This window comes from Vicia villosa, linkage group LG7 (assembly GCF_029867415.1).
Source record: "Vicia villosa cultivar HV-30 ecotype Madison, WI linkage group LG7, Vvil1.0, whole genome shotgun sequence".
Classification (NCBI taxonomy): Eukaryota; Viridiplantae; Streptophyta; class Magnoliopsida; order Fabales; family Fabaceae; genus Vicia; species Vicia villosa.
The window spans coordinates 85,417,418-85,434,439 of NC_081186.1; the positions used below are offsets into that span (position 1 = coordinate 85,417,418).

Sequence of the window (17,022 nt, forward strand, 5' to 3'; positions counted from 1 at the left end):
TTGACCCATGATAACTGAAAATCTTTGTTTATCAATGCAATATAAAACCCAGAACATTGTGAAACGCTAGATCCCATGCTTCAGATGTTTATTTGAAGAATGAATGCAAAGTGTTAGGTGACCACATAGTGGAATGATGTAGATGAATGCAAGACCTAGGCCAGTTAGAAATAAATTATGTGGGCAAATTTTGGGGTGCAACAGCTGCCCCTATTTAATCGTCTTAAACCTGAAGGTGAGATTGGCGTTAGCCTTTCGAACTTTCGAGGTAAAAGAAGATTAAATACTAAAGTACCAGAAAATTTGCGCTCAGGGTAACAGATGGATGACACTTTTTTTTGCTGCCTCCACTTAATAAGCTTCAGCAAGTAACAATATGATATTCCCGTAGGATTTTCTCGAAGGGAAGAAGAAGCCTTGTAATGCCTATTTGCAATGGACAAGTGCAAAAGATTAGTTTGCCAGAACATTTTTTTTGGGGAGTATACGACAAACGTCCACAACTCGAAGGTTAGGACACTCGCGACTAAAAGTCGAAAACTTAGAACCCACAACTCAAAGATTGAAAGACTCACGACTCGAGGTCGGAAACCTAAAACTCACAACTCAACGGTTGGAATCTCAGAACTCTCAAATCAACGGTTGAAAAAAAAAGGACTCACAACTCGACGGTTGGACAACAAAGGACTCACAAACTCAACGGTTGGAATCTTCACGACAAAAGGTCGGAAACTCACGACTCGAGGTCGGAAAACAAAGGACTCACAACACAAGGGTTGGAAAACTGATGACTCGAAGGTCGGGAACTCACGACTCGAGGTCGGAAAACAAAGGACTCACAACTCGACGGTTGGAATCTCCATGACGAAAAGTCAGAAACTCACGACTCGAGGTCGGAAAACAAAGGACTCGCAACTCGATGGTTGGAATCTTCACGACAAAAGGTCGGAAACTCACGACTCGAGGTCGGAAAACAAGGGACTCACAACTCGATGGTTGGAATCTCATTAGATCTGAAGGGGTATGCCGATAACCACCGGACTTGAACGGGGAGGACTAAACAATATTAGACCTGACCGAAGGATGCCCATAACCACGGGACTTGAAAGGGATGCCAATAATCATTGGACTTGACTGCAAGAAGACTAGTAATGACCAGACTCTTATTGGAGATGTTATCAAACACTGTATTTGCAAGGAAACATTGACGCTTGCGAAGCATAAGAATTACATGGATCCCTCAGGCCAAAGGCGGGTGTAATTCTACAAAAGTGACAATCACTTGAATTGCCACACACAAAGTATGGTTTATCCAAATGATTGATCTCTGCAAATGGGAAATAACCAATGAAACAATGATCTTTATGAAGAAAGACTTTGTATTCAATCCACACTGGAGAGAGAAAATGAGACTTCTTCTGGGGATATATTATATTGTGCCCTTGGAGCGTACACAAACTGGCTTATGCATTGATGCATGTTTGAATTTTTCTTTAGCGTAATGCTCCATTTTCATGGAAATGCTACGCATTTTTGTAGATGCAATGTGAATGCAATGATTACTATATGCAAGGCGCCAAATAAAGGCAATAGTGTGATAGAGAAGCAAAATCATCGGGGTCCCTTCGGGGAGTATTCCATTGAATTTCATCTTTGACCTCGGGAGAGGTAAACACCAGGGAGAATCCCCTTAGTGTTAAGAATTCTGTGGGGGTGCCAATAAACATTGGACTTTGACTTGCGGGATACACTTCTGATTGTTGACTTGAAGAAAATTTTGACTTCTCACCATGTGCCATAGCTCGAAGAATTTTTAGCTTGAGGAGATTCCCTCAACTCACAATGGTGGGGATTAGAAATTCGGATAAGGAACCCTTTCTGGGATGATTGGAACACTCCTAGGAGGAATAAACTCCTATCCTCGGAGGGAGAATGAATTCTCAGGAGACATAAACTCCTATGCTCGGGGAGAGATTTTTCTAGGAGAAATAAACTCCTATGCTTGGGGAGAGAGTAACTTGCTGGGGAAGAGCATCATGATACTTCTTAACTTTGTGATGACGGTTCTTTAATACAGACCAAAAGAGTATGCCCCGGGCTTCCTGACTTGTGGAGATATATGATTTAACGAAGACATTTGCCTCGAAAGGATCCTTACACCACAATTACTTGAGAAAATTCTGCCCCCAGCATATTCAAGCGTTTGAAATATTCTTTCTCTTGATTCACGGATCCTTGAAGAGGTTTGTCGAATCTCGAAGTAACTGCCCCAGATTGAGTGAGCTTGAGAGATTCCTCGACGTCACTACTTCAGATTGATTGAAATCAAGAGAGAGATTCCTCGACTTGATTAACCCTGATTGGTCGAATTTGAGATGTCAAACCTTGATTTGCTTGCCCCAGATGGGCTGAACTCACGAGAGAGATTCCTCGTCGTGACTACTTCTGATTATGTACATCTTATCGAAATCCTTGAGTTTTACTTCCCTTAAGATCCCACAAATCGTGGAAGTAACTTTACCACACTCAATAGAGTTTTCAAAACCTTCAGGGTAATCAATCAAAGAGAGTATCCACTGCTCATGCTCAATAGAGTATTCAGACTTCTCTCCTCAGGGTAACCAATCAAAGAAAGTATCAACTGGTTATGCTCAATGGAGTCTTCAGGCATCGTGCCCCTTGATATCAGTCTCTGAAATGATTGCTTTTTACTCTACGGAGTTCTCAAGTTTCTTTTACTTTGACACGATCAAGCACTTCATGGATTCTCATCATGGAAATTTCCTTGATGTTTAAGCAAATGTTTTTATGCAAAAGAATGTTAATTATAAGAATGTCAATCCTAATTCAAAGCCTATGCTAGTCTTGAAGTTTAAACAAACTTTTTACGAAATGAGGTTGCAACCTCTTGTGAATGAAAGATAAAGCGAGCATACGATACCAACATATATGTGTTACGCTTCATTGGGAGTCAGCTAAATGCTATCTCATCGGAGTGCGTTTCCGAAATAAACCCTACTTCAATTAGGACTTTTAAGGGTTGTAACTTGGCCGGGTTCACGGTTTTCAGAAACAAAGGATTTTTAGGCTCAAAATTATTTGGTGCCCACCCCCTTCATGATGTTCTCCACTCCTAAGTTCAATTAACTCAACATGAGTGCTCATCCCTCACAAGGAATTTTAAGATGGTTGAGGAATCAATGAGGTTTTTTCGGACATGGCAGTCGCTCACCTTTTATTCTTTTGATTCATTATCACACGACTTTGTTCTCGCTTCATTTCATCATCATTTTTCTTTTTATTGCTATTTTTCTTTCATCCTTTTTTCTTTTCTTTTCATTTTTTTTCGCCTTTTTTTTTTTTTTTTTGCTCTTTTTTTTTGAACAAGTCGTGTGACCTCACATTGTCTTTGTTTCGTTGGAAGTGATTACGACTGCCTCATTCCATGATTGATGAAGGATTACCATTGTGGTACCGTCATCTTTTGACCTCTTGATAGGTGAAGGATAACATTGTAGTTTTGAGTTTCCTCAACCTTCTGAAGCATAACCATTGCTGTATCCTCAGATGCATATCATTTGCGAGTTTTGAACACTTGATCAAGTTAAATGAACACTACCCTGCCCCAGGATTAAAATTAAGGGTTTTTTCTGAACAGAAAAGAAACTCCTACTTCAAGGCTCAAAGGGGTTGACGAGGGTCTATCTCCCTTATATCTCCGGTGTTTGGGGATTGGAAACAATGCCTGTACATCCTCAGTAGGGTTTTATTCAAAAACACATGATTAGGGATTTTGCATTTTTTTCATCATTCTCCCTCTGCTCGTTGCCTAAGCAAGCGATTAGAAAAGTTGGTATCGTAATGCCAAAACACTTTTTTTTTTTGAGTGAAAACGAATGGATTACTTCAAGACGAACATGAACAATGTATTATGGTTTTCATTCAAAAATTAACAAGTTTTTACATACTAGCAATGCTTAAACAAACAAAGAAAGATTACAAATGAAAATGCAATAGAGAACTAAATGAATGCCATTGTTGAGGAGACTTGATTCCGTATGGACTTATTGCTTCAGAAGATCCACTGAGTCAAAGGAGAACTTCAAATTTGGCCCTCAGGTGTGAAAGCGATAGCCTTGGAATCAATCAGGTCTTGAACCTTGTCTTTGAATGGCTGACAGTCTTCTATCGAATGCCCAGGTGCCCCAGCATGGTAGCCACAACTAACATCAGGGTCAAATCCCTCATGATACGGGAAACGAACAGGCTTCGGTTGCTTTGGTTGCTTTGGTTCTACCAAGGAAAGATTGATCAAGTGAGAAAGCAGCTTATCATTTGTCATAGGAATGGGATCATACACTCTTTTTGGCCTTCTATGCCTCTGTCTACCTTGTGGGTGACGATTGTGTTGATAATTCCGCCTTTGTGGCACATACTGACCTGATTGATCTTTCGGGATAAGTTTTGGTTGAACAAACCGAGCGGGAGGTTGACTGAAAGTTGCAGCACAAACTTGTGGGTCATCCTGAACAGGAGTAACTTCTAACATTTCGGGAGAATAATCAGGAGATTCCTCTTCATAATCAGAAACTTCATTGGTCTCTTCATTCACTTGCTTATGGAATTCAGAAGGAGTACCAAAAATTTGGACATTACCGTTCTTAATACCATGCTCCATTCGTTCTCCAACGAGTACCAATTCTGCAAAATCAGAGGCTTTACATGCAGCCAAACATTGATAGTATGGACTTTCCATCACATCTTTGAACATATCCATGAGCTCTTTCTCTAAGAGTGGAGGTTGAACTCTAGCAGCTAATTCTCTCCATCCTCGGGCATATTCTCTGAACGACTCGTCAGTTTTCTGAGTCAAAGCTTGGAGTTGCCTTCTGGTCGGAGCCATGTTACTATTGTGCTTGTAACGCTTGACAAAGGCTTCTGCTAGTTCTTTCCAAGTTCGGACATCAGTTCTTTCGAGTTGATTGTACCACTCAAGAGATGTACCACTGAGGCTATCTTGAAAGAAATGCATTAATAACTTGTCATTCTCAGCATAAGGAGCCATTTTATTGCAAAATGCCTTGACATGAGCTATCGGACACGTGATACCCTTGTACTTCTCGAAGTTGGGGACTTTGAACTTAGCAGGGATCTTGATACCAGGCACTAGGCACAAACCAACAGCGTCTAAATCAACAGAGTCACGACCTTCCATGGCTTTCAACCTTTCATCCAGGAGGTGGAACCTTTTGTCAAATTCGTTGATCGGGAACCTGAAGGCTTCAAATTCTGAATTATTCTCATGATGCGAAGTCTCCTTAACAGGAATTGGAATCTCAACAGTATTTCTAACATTCTGATTCACAAGGCCTTCTCCTGTGTTGAGATTAACATTTACATCCGGCCTCTGAAGAACCTGTCTCAACTCTTCGTGTCTAAAAGCAAGGGCTTGAATAGCCTCCATACAATGATTCAGGTTAATCCCCATTTCTGTCCTCATCTGAGTTAAGTCCTCACGAATTTGTTCCATCATTAAATTTCGAGCACGTAGCGGTGAGAAGTCAATTTGTTGCTGAAGTCAAAATCTGTGTAGAAAGGGCCCCCATAAGCTTCTGAGAGAAATATGAAATGCATGATAGTATGAATGCATGTTTCATCTCTAAGGGATCCTAAAGCCTTTTCACACTTTTATTTCTTTTTTATTCTCTTTTTTGTTGTTGTTGCATATAGTATCTTTTCTTTTTTTTCCTTTATTCTTTTTCTGGTTTCCTTTCCTTTTTTTTTTTGGAAACAGACTTTAGGATCCCCCACAAATGAAGTGGATAAAGCAATGATGTTATGCAATGCAAAAACATGAGATCAAGGTCCATATAATCTTAGTAACCACTGTACAATCCTCTGAATAACTGATGTAGGTCAAATGTCATGAGATCAAAGGTCTAACACCTTTTTGAATACCAGGAGAACCAATAGTCACCAACAGAACTGAATAGTCACCAACGGTACCTGTCATGTATATCCCTCCCCACTCACAGGTGAATCTAGGTCAGGGTAGGTCAAAATGGCAACCAGCGTTATCAGTCCTCCTGAGGTACCACCATTGTTGCATCTACATGCCAACAATGATACCCCATTTGGACCTCGACTGGGCGTGGGTCTCATGATCGCACTAGACAAGACCTGACATCTCATCGGCGTCATGACTATCCACTCTATCCTAGGTATCCTATGTGTCAACTCTGGCCTGGGTATTGGGCCTTTTACCTCATAGAACATCCCACCCAACCTGCAAACAGAGAAAATATGTGGCCTCCACGGGGACCCATAATATAGTCCAGAATGCGAGAAAGTAAATATGATATGCAAGCAGAAAATAAACATGATATGCAAACATATATATACAAATGATACAGCACATAGGAAATAAACAAAGAAGCACCCAAAGAAAAGAAACAAACAAAGGCTAGGATCGACTCGCTAAGAATGGACCAGCACAGGTCTATTATGTCCCCAGCAGAGTCGCCAGCTGGCGCTACCGCGAAAAATGGAATCAGAGTCGCCACTAATATATTCATCCCATCGCGGGAAAGGAATATCAGAAACCTAACTCAGAACAAGAACAAGGTCTTTCGACCAGAGAACAGGGCACGGGAGTCGGTTACGCAAGGGGAAGGTGCTAGCACCCCTCACGCCCATCGTACTCGATGGTATCCACCTACGCTTGTTTCTATCTAAAGGGTGTCTAATGTCTAAACCTAAATGCGAATGAATGCAAAAGAAATACGGGGAAAAGAAGGAATTATTTACAAGTGTGCTCGCTTAGGCCCCGCGACCCAATGCCTACGTATCCCTTACCAGGAATCAGAGCGACCGTAGTTCGGCTCCATAGTTTCCATTTGTTTTGTGTTTTTTAGTTGAACAGGGGTTAAAGTCGCACTCCACGATGCTCGACCTTTGGAGACTTATACGCCTAATTATGGAGTGGATTCAACATATTCTTAGGTGCCTAACAAGGCAAAAGAAAAGCAAGAGTTTGGTTTGTGTCTTTTATTGTAATTCCACGATGACGAAGACCCTCTACAGGGCTTCGCATCGCTTCCTTACTCTGTTTTAAGTCAAAGCCTTTTATTAAGCATTTTGAATGTTTTCTGGTTGAGTATTTTTTTTAAGGGAGATTTACTTTGCGACTTAGATCACACCAAGAAAAAAGAGTTTTGTTTTTGAATATTTAGAGAATGCACATCGAGGCCTACGCCACAATCGTTTCTCTAAATAGCGGTTAAGAAATACACCGAGGCCTACGCCTCAATCATTTCTCTTCCGCTAAGTAGGAAAGAACATACATCGGGGCCTACGCCCCAATCATTTCTTTCCTACTACAAAAAGAAAAACGGTATGATCCTTATCAGTATTTATTAAGTTTTTTAATGTTGAAAAAGAAAAAAGAATGAACAAAAGGGAACTAACCTATTTTCTAATCTAATTGTCATTCTTATCTACAAGTCTAATTCCTAATGATAACATGATGACTAAATTCTATAAGGAACATTAAAATGGTATTAACAAAGTAGGCCTAAAGTACGGCCAAAACAAGTAACAAAATCACACAACAATTATAACATGGGAATGACACAAAAGAAATAAAAGCAATTCAAAAATTAGTGCGAAATTAAACTAAAAAAATACTACTATTTTTATGAGTTTTTTCATGAAGGAGAAATCTATTAAAAGTCAAAATTGAACTAAAAATCTATTAATCCTAAAACTAATATTTATTGTTCCCATGTCATTTTTTATTACCTAAAAGTCAAACAAAAATTATGATTCTAAATGTTGTTATTACCTAAAAATCTAATGAGAAAACCATGATTTTTATATGCTTTTTATTATCTGAAAAAATGTAGTAAAATGAACTAAGTAAAAACCTAAAAAACTATCAATTAAATGTGAATCAGGGGGAGTGTGAACTGAATATAGGTGTGTGAGCAGAATAAATGGCGCAGGGCCCAGAAGGTGGGCCCAAGGTCGTTTTTTGTTCAGAATTTCTTCATGCCAAAAAAAGGTGTGGAATGGGCCAAGTGGGGGATGGAGTCAGCAATTTCGTGGCCCATAGCTTTGTTTTTATTTTCAGAATTTTATCAGTAAAAAAAAATATTAAATAAATAAAAAGAAATAGAAGGGGATTTAGGTTTACCAAGTGTGGCGCATCAGCTTCTCAAGCAGAGCTCCCTTCCTTAATTCAGACGGCGGCGAGGACGGAGAACTCGTCTTCTCCGGCGAACTCAAGGCCGTTCTCCGCCTCACACTCTCCCTCTTCGTTTGGTCATCTATTCTCACTCCCGTTTCGATACTCGACTCAAATCTCTTCTCCGGATCAAGTTCTCCTCACCTCAATCCCTCTCGCCTTTCGGATTCGTTAATCAAACACAAACGCGCTCATAAACCGCATTTAGGCGAGCAGAAGGAGATCACGAATTTCCTGCCGGACATACGCTCCGACGAATTTGACGATGGCGCCAAGAACCAGAGGAATTTCAATCGGGCAGGTATTATGCATCCGGCGATCTTGAATTCGTTTCTCTCTTCATTTTCTTGTGATTTCTTCTTCTTCTTTGTATTTTTTATTGTAGCGATGTTTGTTGAAGACCGTTGTAGATTCGCGAGGCGATGCTGATGATTTTCAGAGTGAAGTTTTTGAGGTGCGGATGCGAAGCATATTGCTATGTGATAATGTTGTTGTATGCATTGGATCAAGCATTGATGGAAGATTGAGATGCTTAAAGATTGTGAGTCGCTCCTCTGCAGAATGGAAGATGAATATCGATGATGAAGAATGTTGCAGAGTGAGAGGTGAAGATGGTGATGAATGAAGCAGAGGAATGAAGGTGATTCTGGTTTTTTTTTCTGTTGAATGGTTGTGGATCGAAGGAGTGATGAAGATGATGAAGTTGAGAGAAGATTGAAGGTGGGAGAAGAATGAAGTTGAGAGAAGATTGAAGGTGGGAGAAGAATGAAGAGAGAATGGAGAAGATTCGTCGAAGAGGGGAATTCAGAGAATGAGGATGATGAGAGATGAAGATGGTGTGAAGTGTATGTGTTGAAGATTGAAGAGTGAATGAATCCCCCTTGAAGCTGTGATGATGAAGCTGTTATATAGAAGTGAAGAAGCTTGAACCTAAAGGTTAGTTCTGACTTTGATATTTCTGTTTTGATTCAGTTAGAATTCTGTTAGGAAGGTTGTAACTGATTTTGTTTTGTGGTTAATTTTCTGTTAGAGTTTGTTATGATGGTTGATAGGAAGTTAGTTATGAGGCAGTTATGATTCTGTTAGAGGTTTGCAACTGAATGTTATAGGTTGTTAGATTGAAATTCAGTTATATGGATAGAGGGCTGAGATTGAGTTAGTTTTTTGAGAAAGAATATGTGTTAATGCTGAGTTTAATGTGCAGTGTTGTTTGGCCTCTTTGTTGTGAAGGTTTGAATGCAGGTTTACTTATGGCTGAATGGTGAACTAATGACGTGTGGTATATGTATTATGCAGGATATTGTTGGTATTGCTGAGGAATTATGTCTAGATGCAGTATATGCAGCAGGTAGTATTGATGCCATTCCTCCATCAGAAGCAACAATATAATCAAGTGGTGGATGCATGCTCGTAAGTACCATGGGCAGCAGAAGAATGCCGGCGCTTATCACTTTCCAAAGTGAAGGAAGCTTGAAGTAATAGAGTCGGGAATAGGTTTAGGGATTAGTTTATGTTCTCTTTTTTTTGTTGAAGTTTTGTAATGAACATTTAATCTGGACTATTTGGGTGAAGAAATGGTTTGTATAATTTTTGTAGTTTTGCTTTTTTTGTAACGGATATGGTTTTGATGTAATTGAATGGAGACCCTTGAATATTTTGTAATCTTGAATGAGTTTTGGTTTTTGTATGGAATGATTTATGAAATATAATGAAGTGTATGTGAATTTCCAGTTCTGCTTCGGAACATTGGTTGGATGGTGAATTGAATGGTAATCTCCATGGTGTTTAGTGGTATTGATGTCGTGATAGGATGATAACATGTAACTGGGTTTGGCCATGAAGTGTAGGGCTTTTTGGAAGTAGAATGAGATAACACTTCGTTTCCTTCCATCCTATATTTGATCCACCATTTGAGTTTTCAAACATTTTCCCTCTTTATGTACTTCTTTTATGGTTGATTTTGACTAATAGTAACAAACGTCCTTCACCTCGAAATGATCCATAAATTCCACTATGTTTCATATCAAATTCTAGCATAAAAATCCACAATGAATGAATGGATACCCGAGTGACTAAATGAATCAAGCTCATATAATGAATGATAGTTAATCCATGAAGCCCAATGAATAACACCACTCAAATGATGAATAAACCCAATTTCTTAACAAAAATCTCTGATGATCATAAGGCCCAACCTTTAAAATTTATCTGACAATCCCTAGCATACAGAACACCTTGACCCATGATAACTGAAAATCTTTGTTTATCAATGCAATATAAAACCCAGAACATTGTGAAACGCTAGATCCCATGCTTCAGATGTTTATTTGAAGAATGAATGCAAAGTGTTAGGTGACCACATAGTGGAATGATGTAGATGAATGCAAGACCTAGGCCAGTTAGAAATAAATTATGTGGGCAAATTTTGGGGTGCAACACATACCACTAAAAATCACCTCCAAATTCATGCCTGGTCAAATTACAGCTACTTCTTTGCTCGTTCAAGTACCACCATTGTTCATCAGTCGTTGTGGCCTACCGAAACACGAACCCGAATTTTCCGCAACTGTCGTTGGATATAGTGGGATTAACGGTTGTAAATGCATTGGATGCAACATCGGTTGTACCGCTGGCAACACGGGTTGCAATCCATACATTGCAGGCATGGGTATGCTTGTGCTTCCAACTTCCGCGCGAGAAGTCGCTGTCACATTCGCGCCACGAGAGTTCGGTGGTTCTGTACATTTATTTTGCACACTACTTCCACCAATGCGACCTCTTTTTCCATTCTTGTTCTGTTTTAACAAACAAATTATTCTTTTGATACAAATAATAACACGTTATAATTAATACAACATATCAGAGCTTGTATTAAAAAAAACATAATACCTTCACAACTTGGCTGAATGAATCAGTTACTGGCCGCGACGTCATACCAACATTTTGTTCAGATGGCGCGTTTTCCGCAACCTGCAAATTATACAACAGAAACTACTATGTTTATCAAAAGAGCAACAGATTGACTCAAACGAACAGAATATAGCTTTTGAAATTACCGAAAAACTCCTTGCATTATGAGTTCTACTGTTGCATTTAGAACATCGCCTAATAGCTTTTATGTCATTCTTTTTTTTCTTTGGAGCACCTTTGCTATTCACAATATTTGGATCACCTACAGCTGAGTTCGATGCCAAAATAGGATCGTCCGTACTGCAATACTTTTTGTGTAACTTCAGAATGTCACCCATTATTTCCCCATAAACACCTTCCCTTTTTGAAGCTTCATTGCAAAAGGCAGTAAATGCAGAAGAATATGCACCAAACCGAGCTAGCTCAATCATATTAGAATCATCAGAACCATTACAATTCATGTTCAAGTATTGAATTTTTGCATCCTTCGTCCATCTCGACAAAATCAAACCGGTGGGAATGAGACTAACATGTTCTTCCTTCATGACACCAAACATATGAGAACATGGAATCCCATGAGAATCCCATAACCTACACTCACATTGAAGTGTTTCACCATCATACACAACCTCTACGTCATAGTTATCACAACAATATTTTGTAAATCGATAAGTCTTAAATCCGTTGCGAATTAACTTTTCCTTAACAATCAATGATCCAGCCTTCACTATTTCATCTTTGACTTCCTTGAAAATCTCCATAGTATAAACTTTCGCAGCATGGCTCTCAAGGGCACGCAGTTGAGTAGTCATCACAGGTTCTGAAAACTTTGATTTATAATCGGCAATCAATTCATTGTTTCTATAAGATCTCATAGCCTGATCAAAATTGTGCATAAATTCAAAAATGCAGCCTTTCTTCCTGACATAACTCTTGATGACTGCATTGACGGCTTCACATTGAGACGTAGTTCTTATACGTCCAAAAAACTTCTCACGTAGATATGCAGTTGCCCATAGTGACCTGTTCTCGTACGTTTTTGCAACCCAAGGATTTCCTTCAAGTCCGTTTTCTTTAATTGTTTTTGACCAAAACTCTTCAAATTGATCCTTTGTAAAATTAGAGTACATGGCTTTTTGAAAATCTTATCAAAAATTCCGAGTTATTTACATTCTCAGACGCATTCTTGTTCAAATGCCAAGCGCATAAACGATGTGTCGCATCCGGAAACACCTGTTTTATAGATTCCCTCATCGCCCCATCTCCGTCTGTTACAACTGCTTCTGGGTATTTATTTTCCATGCACTCTAAAAAACACTCCAACAACCACTTATACGTCTCTGTCGTTTCATCTGACACCAACGCAACACCAAAAATAACTGTCTGAGAGTGGTGGTTACACCCTGAAAATATAACCAATGGGTAGTTGTATTTGTTCTTCTTGTAAGTCGTGTCGAACGCAATCACATCGCCAAAACAAAAATAGTCAGATCTACTGCTTCTATCAGCCCAAAAAAGAGACTTCATTCGTCCATCCATGCCTACGGCATATTTACCATATAACATGGGATCAGTAGATGACTTCACAGTTAGATAATTTATAGCAGCGGCAACGTCACCATCTTTAATATTAGCACGCATTTTACTATCAAAATAATTGTACAGATCCTTCTTTGTAAACCCAACACGATCGTGTCCACCCTTCTGAGCAACCATGTACCCCATTATATGACAAGTTCTAATTCCATTTGACTGTAGACCGTCAATCTGAGCTCTATCTGCTACAGTAATCTCACGATAAATGGGGTGTAAGTGGACAAACCTAGATGGTGTTAATTCATGGTTGTGAGCCTCTTCAAAACATGACACTACATAACTATCCTTCTGGGGGTTGTAATGCACACGAAGCCTAGCAGGACAATTAGTGCGGGTCGTAGGTCTGTGTTCTCTTTTTCTATCAAGCCTCCTTAAGTGTTTTGTATCTCTTAGACCGCGTTTATTGCATACAAACTGCTTCATTATAATTGTTTGTCCACCCTCAGTCGATCTTGTCCTAACATCACTTTTCCTAATGGCAAACCCTTTACATTTAGCATACTTGAACTAAAACACATTAGCTTCTTTAACTGTACCGAATTCCATAGCACGAATTTCATCAGCAGTAAGGGCATTAATTTTCACTGTTCTATCACCTACAACTGCATCAAATTCAACAAATTTTTCATCGTGACTATCACCATCGCCATCGCCATCACCATCACTTGAACCTTGGTACGCACTGGACACCGAATTACTGTCATCCCGACCATTGTCGGATTCAGAATCAGATGTACCACTGTCACGGCATCGATAGTCGTACGAATCATAATGGTCGGTGTTTTCCATGGTAAACCTGAATTAACACATTTGTTAACACACCAAAAATCAACATAAATCACAGTACCTAATTTCCTATTCAAATCAAAGGTACTTAACATAATTGAAATTTCCAAATCATCAAATAGGAAACCCATGTACAGAAAACAATTTCAAGCATCAATCACAATTCCTTATTATGTTATTAAATCAATCGACCTGATTCAAAGGTAGCCACCAAAGTTGAAATTTCGTAATCATCAAATATAAATCGCATGTAAATAAAACAAATTCAATCATAAACCCTAATTCCCAATCCTAAACCCTAATTCCCAATTTGAAATCAATAAATCTTAACTATTCAAACAAATATAACAACCATTTTCTCATTTACCTTTGCAGCAGCGTGCTCAATACGAACACAAACAGATTTGTGGTCCTGTTACGTTTGACGAACCTGTGAATGAGACGATTACTGTTGTGTTGAGTTTGCAGTGTTTGGAAAAAATGCCAAGATGAGACGATAACTGTTGCGTTGAGTTTGTAGTTGGGAAAAAATGCCAAGATGAGATGATGGATGAAGAATTTTTATTTTCAATTTCTGTTCACGATGATGAAGTGAGGGAGATGGAGATGAGTTGATTAATTTGTTTTAATTTAATTGATTTTGTCTATAAACATTACATTTTAAAAACAATATTAATATGTTAGGGACTAAGTTGCAATATACAAACTATAAAATTACCACAGTAAGTGTTAATAAGGGTCATTTAATGCTTCAGTCCACTGTGGCACTATTAGGGCTTAGGGCTTAATTCTGATTGGTCAGGCAGTGACTTCACCACTGAAGTCAAATTGGCGACTGCACCATAGAATTTCCCTTAAATTTAACAAGCATGTTTAAATTTAATCATTTTACCTTAAACTCATTTTTAGTCAAAATAAGATTTCGAAGTTCTATTTTTAACATTGTAGAAAGAATAAAAGAAAATAATATATTTCTCCTCAACGTTAAGAAAATGTTTAAAGATAAAGAAATGTGAAGAGATATTTTAGTGAATTACAATATGTTAGATTATTTTAATAAACTGAGAATGAGAATGTCATTCATTTATGAAGAGGTGTAGATGACATTCAAATAAGATTAGATCATACTCTAATCAATCAAAATTAAACAATGTCTAATCAAGTCCATAATCAATTATGGTAGTCTCTTAATGATTAATAATAGCTTTGTATATAAATTTTTTATTTTGAGCATCAATAATCGATTATTAAATGCACCTAATCGATTAGCCTAATTGATTAGGCCATTAATTCAGTCCATGGATTGTGTCTGTTGTGAGACAATTGTTCCCATATAAAATGGAGATCTCTCCTCACTCCATATCACACACAAATTTAAATTTTTCCTAATTATTTTTAATATAACTCACATTCCCTTTCTCTAAATATTTTCCTTCACCAAAGCTGACTTTATACTTTGGGAGTGAAAATTGCATATGAAAAAAGTGTTGTACTGATGTCGTGTCATTGGTTTTATTTTTAACTGTGTGATACTCTTGAAAGTTTAATTTTGGTTCTCCAAGTTAACCACTTGTAAAATTTCTGTTTAGCTATAAAACTCAGTCTGGAAAAGTCTGTATGATTATTGAGATCAGTCTCTGAAATCACTTTGATTTTTTGCATTAATCCTGTGGAAATAAACTCTCTTTTGATTTGGGGGATAAGCCAGCTTAAAATCTCTTCATTCCATTGTAATAAAGGTTTGTGAAAGTAACTTGTAAAAGCTCAATATTAAGTGAAATCATAAACATTTCTTGTGGATATGACTAGGCCCACGTTCAACCGAACCTGAATAATTCTTTGTTGCCATATTTCTAACTCATATCTCTTTAACTTGTATTATTCACTATTTTACTTTCCTCTACTTTTATCTCCGATCTTGAGATTTTAACACCATTTTCATCCTAAGTAATAAACCATTAAATTAATCGTAAATGTTAAATACCACAATTCAACCCTCTCTTGTGCTTGGAGCCTCTTGTCCAACAGTAGATAAGCTTCTAGATGGATTCTCCTCAATTCCATGTTATCCAAGGCCAACAAAGAAAATTTCTCTTTTGGCCCCTCAAATCTTGTTGATCAGAATTCCTCTTTAAAATATCCTTCTCAAGAAGAAGAGAAAGGAACTCTTCTCCAAGTCTAAAAGAGTTGTGTCTACTATTTTCTTTTTGTCAACACATATATCTAGTAAAACATGCAACCGATTCTTTTCTTCATGTTGAAACTAGATCTTCTTTTGAAGATATGTCTCGGTCGACCTATGATCTTAAATAAACTTCTTCATGTCCTCACAAAAATGGAAGAGATCCTCCTCGCATTTCCTCTTTACTTCACCATATCCAGCTCCAACGTAGAGGAGCATATCATTCTGCATTTGGGCTTTGATCGAGTATGCTCCAATTCACCAATACCTATAAATCTTTCAAGGTCTAAATACCATTGAAATCAAGGAAATAACAAATCAATGCTATCAATATAGTCATATACAAAGTACATCGGAATCCACTTCCGAGGATGCTTTACTTGAGGGTCATCATAGGGATGGTTCAGTTATAATTAAAAATAAATCACATTTTAACTGTTCCTAATACTCATGTTATCAACACATTTAATTTAATCTTTAACTGAGGGCCATTATAGGCATTGTAATTAATAATAGTTTACCTTTTCTCCATTTCAAAAATCAAACTCATTAACTCTAGGAAGGCAATTCTAGCTAATATTAGTTTTTCCATGCGTTAAAAGTAAGATTATGAAAAGGGGATAACTTTTTTATCCATCACAAAAAATTATATTGTTTTTTTTGTGTTGGTGACACTTGTCTAAAAGGAGTGACTTCGGAGACGGTGATGAATTATTTTTCTTATCACTTTACATAACTTCTTGTTTTTTTTTTGATATATTTCATTTCAGAGTACTATGGGTACTCTAACCCGATGTACAAAAATCACCGCTTCACCATCTCAGCCTATACCGCCAATATTACAAAAAATCCAACGGGTATTTACACCATTCATAGAAATTACAATGTAGTCTATTGGTATCTATTTGGAGCCACCACCAAGAATACATCTTGATTTTGAAAACCACCTCATCTACATCTCCCACTTCATTTTTGAAAATAATCCCGTTACGGGAATTCCAAAGGCACCATACCGCTGTCAACCAAATCATACCTTCTCGGTGACGAGTAGCCTTACGTAGTAGGACATTATGGAAATTTATGAAGAAACTACAACACACATCCCCTACTTGAATCTCAATGTCATTCACCTTTAAGTCTAGCCAGGAAAAAATGACCTTCCATACTGCTCTAGCAAATGCACAATGTATGAAAATATGATTGCATGACTCAATTTCATCATTGCAAAAGGCACACCTGCAGTTAGCCAAGTCCACAATAATACCCCTCATTAGCAGTAAATCCCGCGTCGGCATTCGCTCAT

General features: G+C 38.1%; 1 protein-coding gene across 1 annotated transcript; it reads right to left on the bottom strand.

Annotated features, from left to right (window-relative positions):
- Positions 1 to 10,746: 10,746 nt before the first annotated feature.
- Positions 10,747 to 13,174, bottom strand: LOC131619571 (protein FAR1-RELATED SEQUENCE 5-like). Its single transcript, XM_058890659.1, has 4 exons — positions 12,326 to 13,174; positions 11,302 to 12,264; positions 11,135 to 11,215; positions 10,747 to 11,040 (listed from the first exon to the last, which is right to left on the bottom strand). The coding sequence occupies exons 1-4, from the start codon at positions 13,172 to 13,174 to the stop codon at positions 10,747 to 10,749; spliced, it is 2,187 nt and encodes a 728-aa protein (XP_058746642.1).
- Between the last annotated feature and the right edge of the window lie 3,848 nt (positions 13,175 to 17,022).

Coding starts and splice junctions, on each gene's coding strand:
- LOC131619571 (XM_058890659.1), bottom strand. CDS start 13,174: ATGAAGCAGTTTGTATGCAATAAACGCGGTCTAAGAGATACAAAACAC. Junction 11,216..11,301: donor ATAATGCAAGGAGTTTTTCG/GTAATTTCAAAA, acceptor TATAATTTGCAG/GTTGCGGAAAACGCGCCATC. Junction 11,041..11,134: donor CATTCAGCCAAGTTGTGAAG/GTATTATGTTTT, acceptor TTGTTAAAACAG/AACAAGAATGGAAAAAGAGG.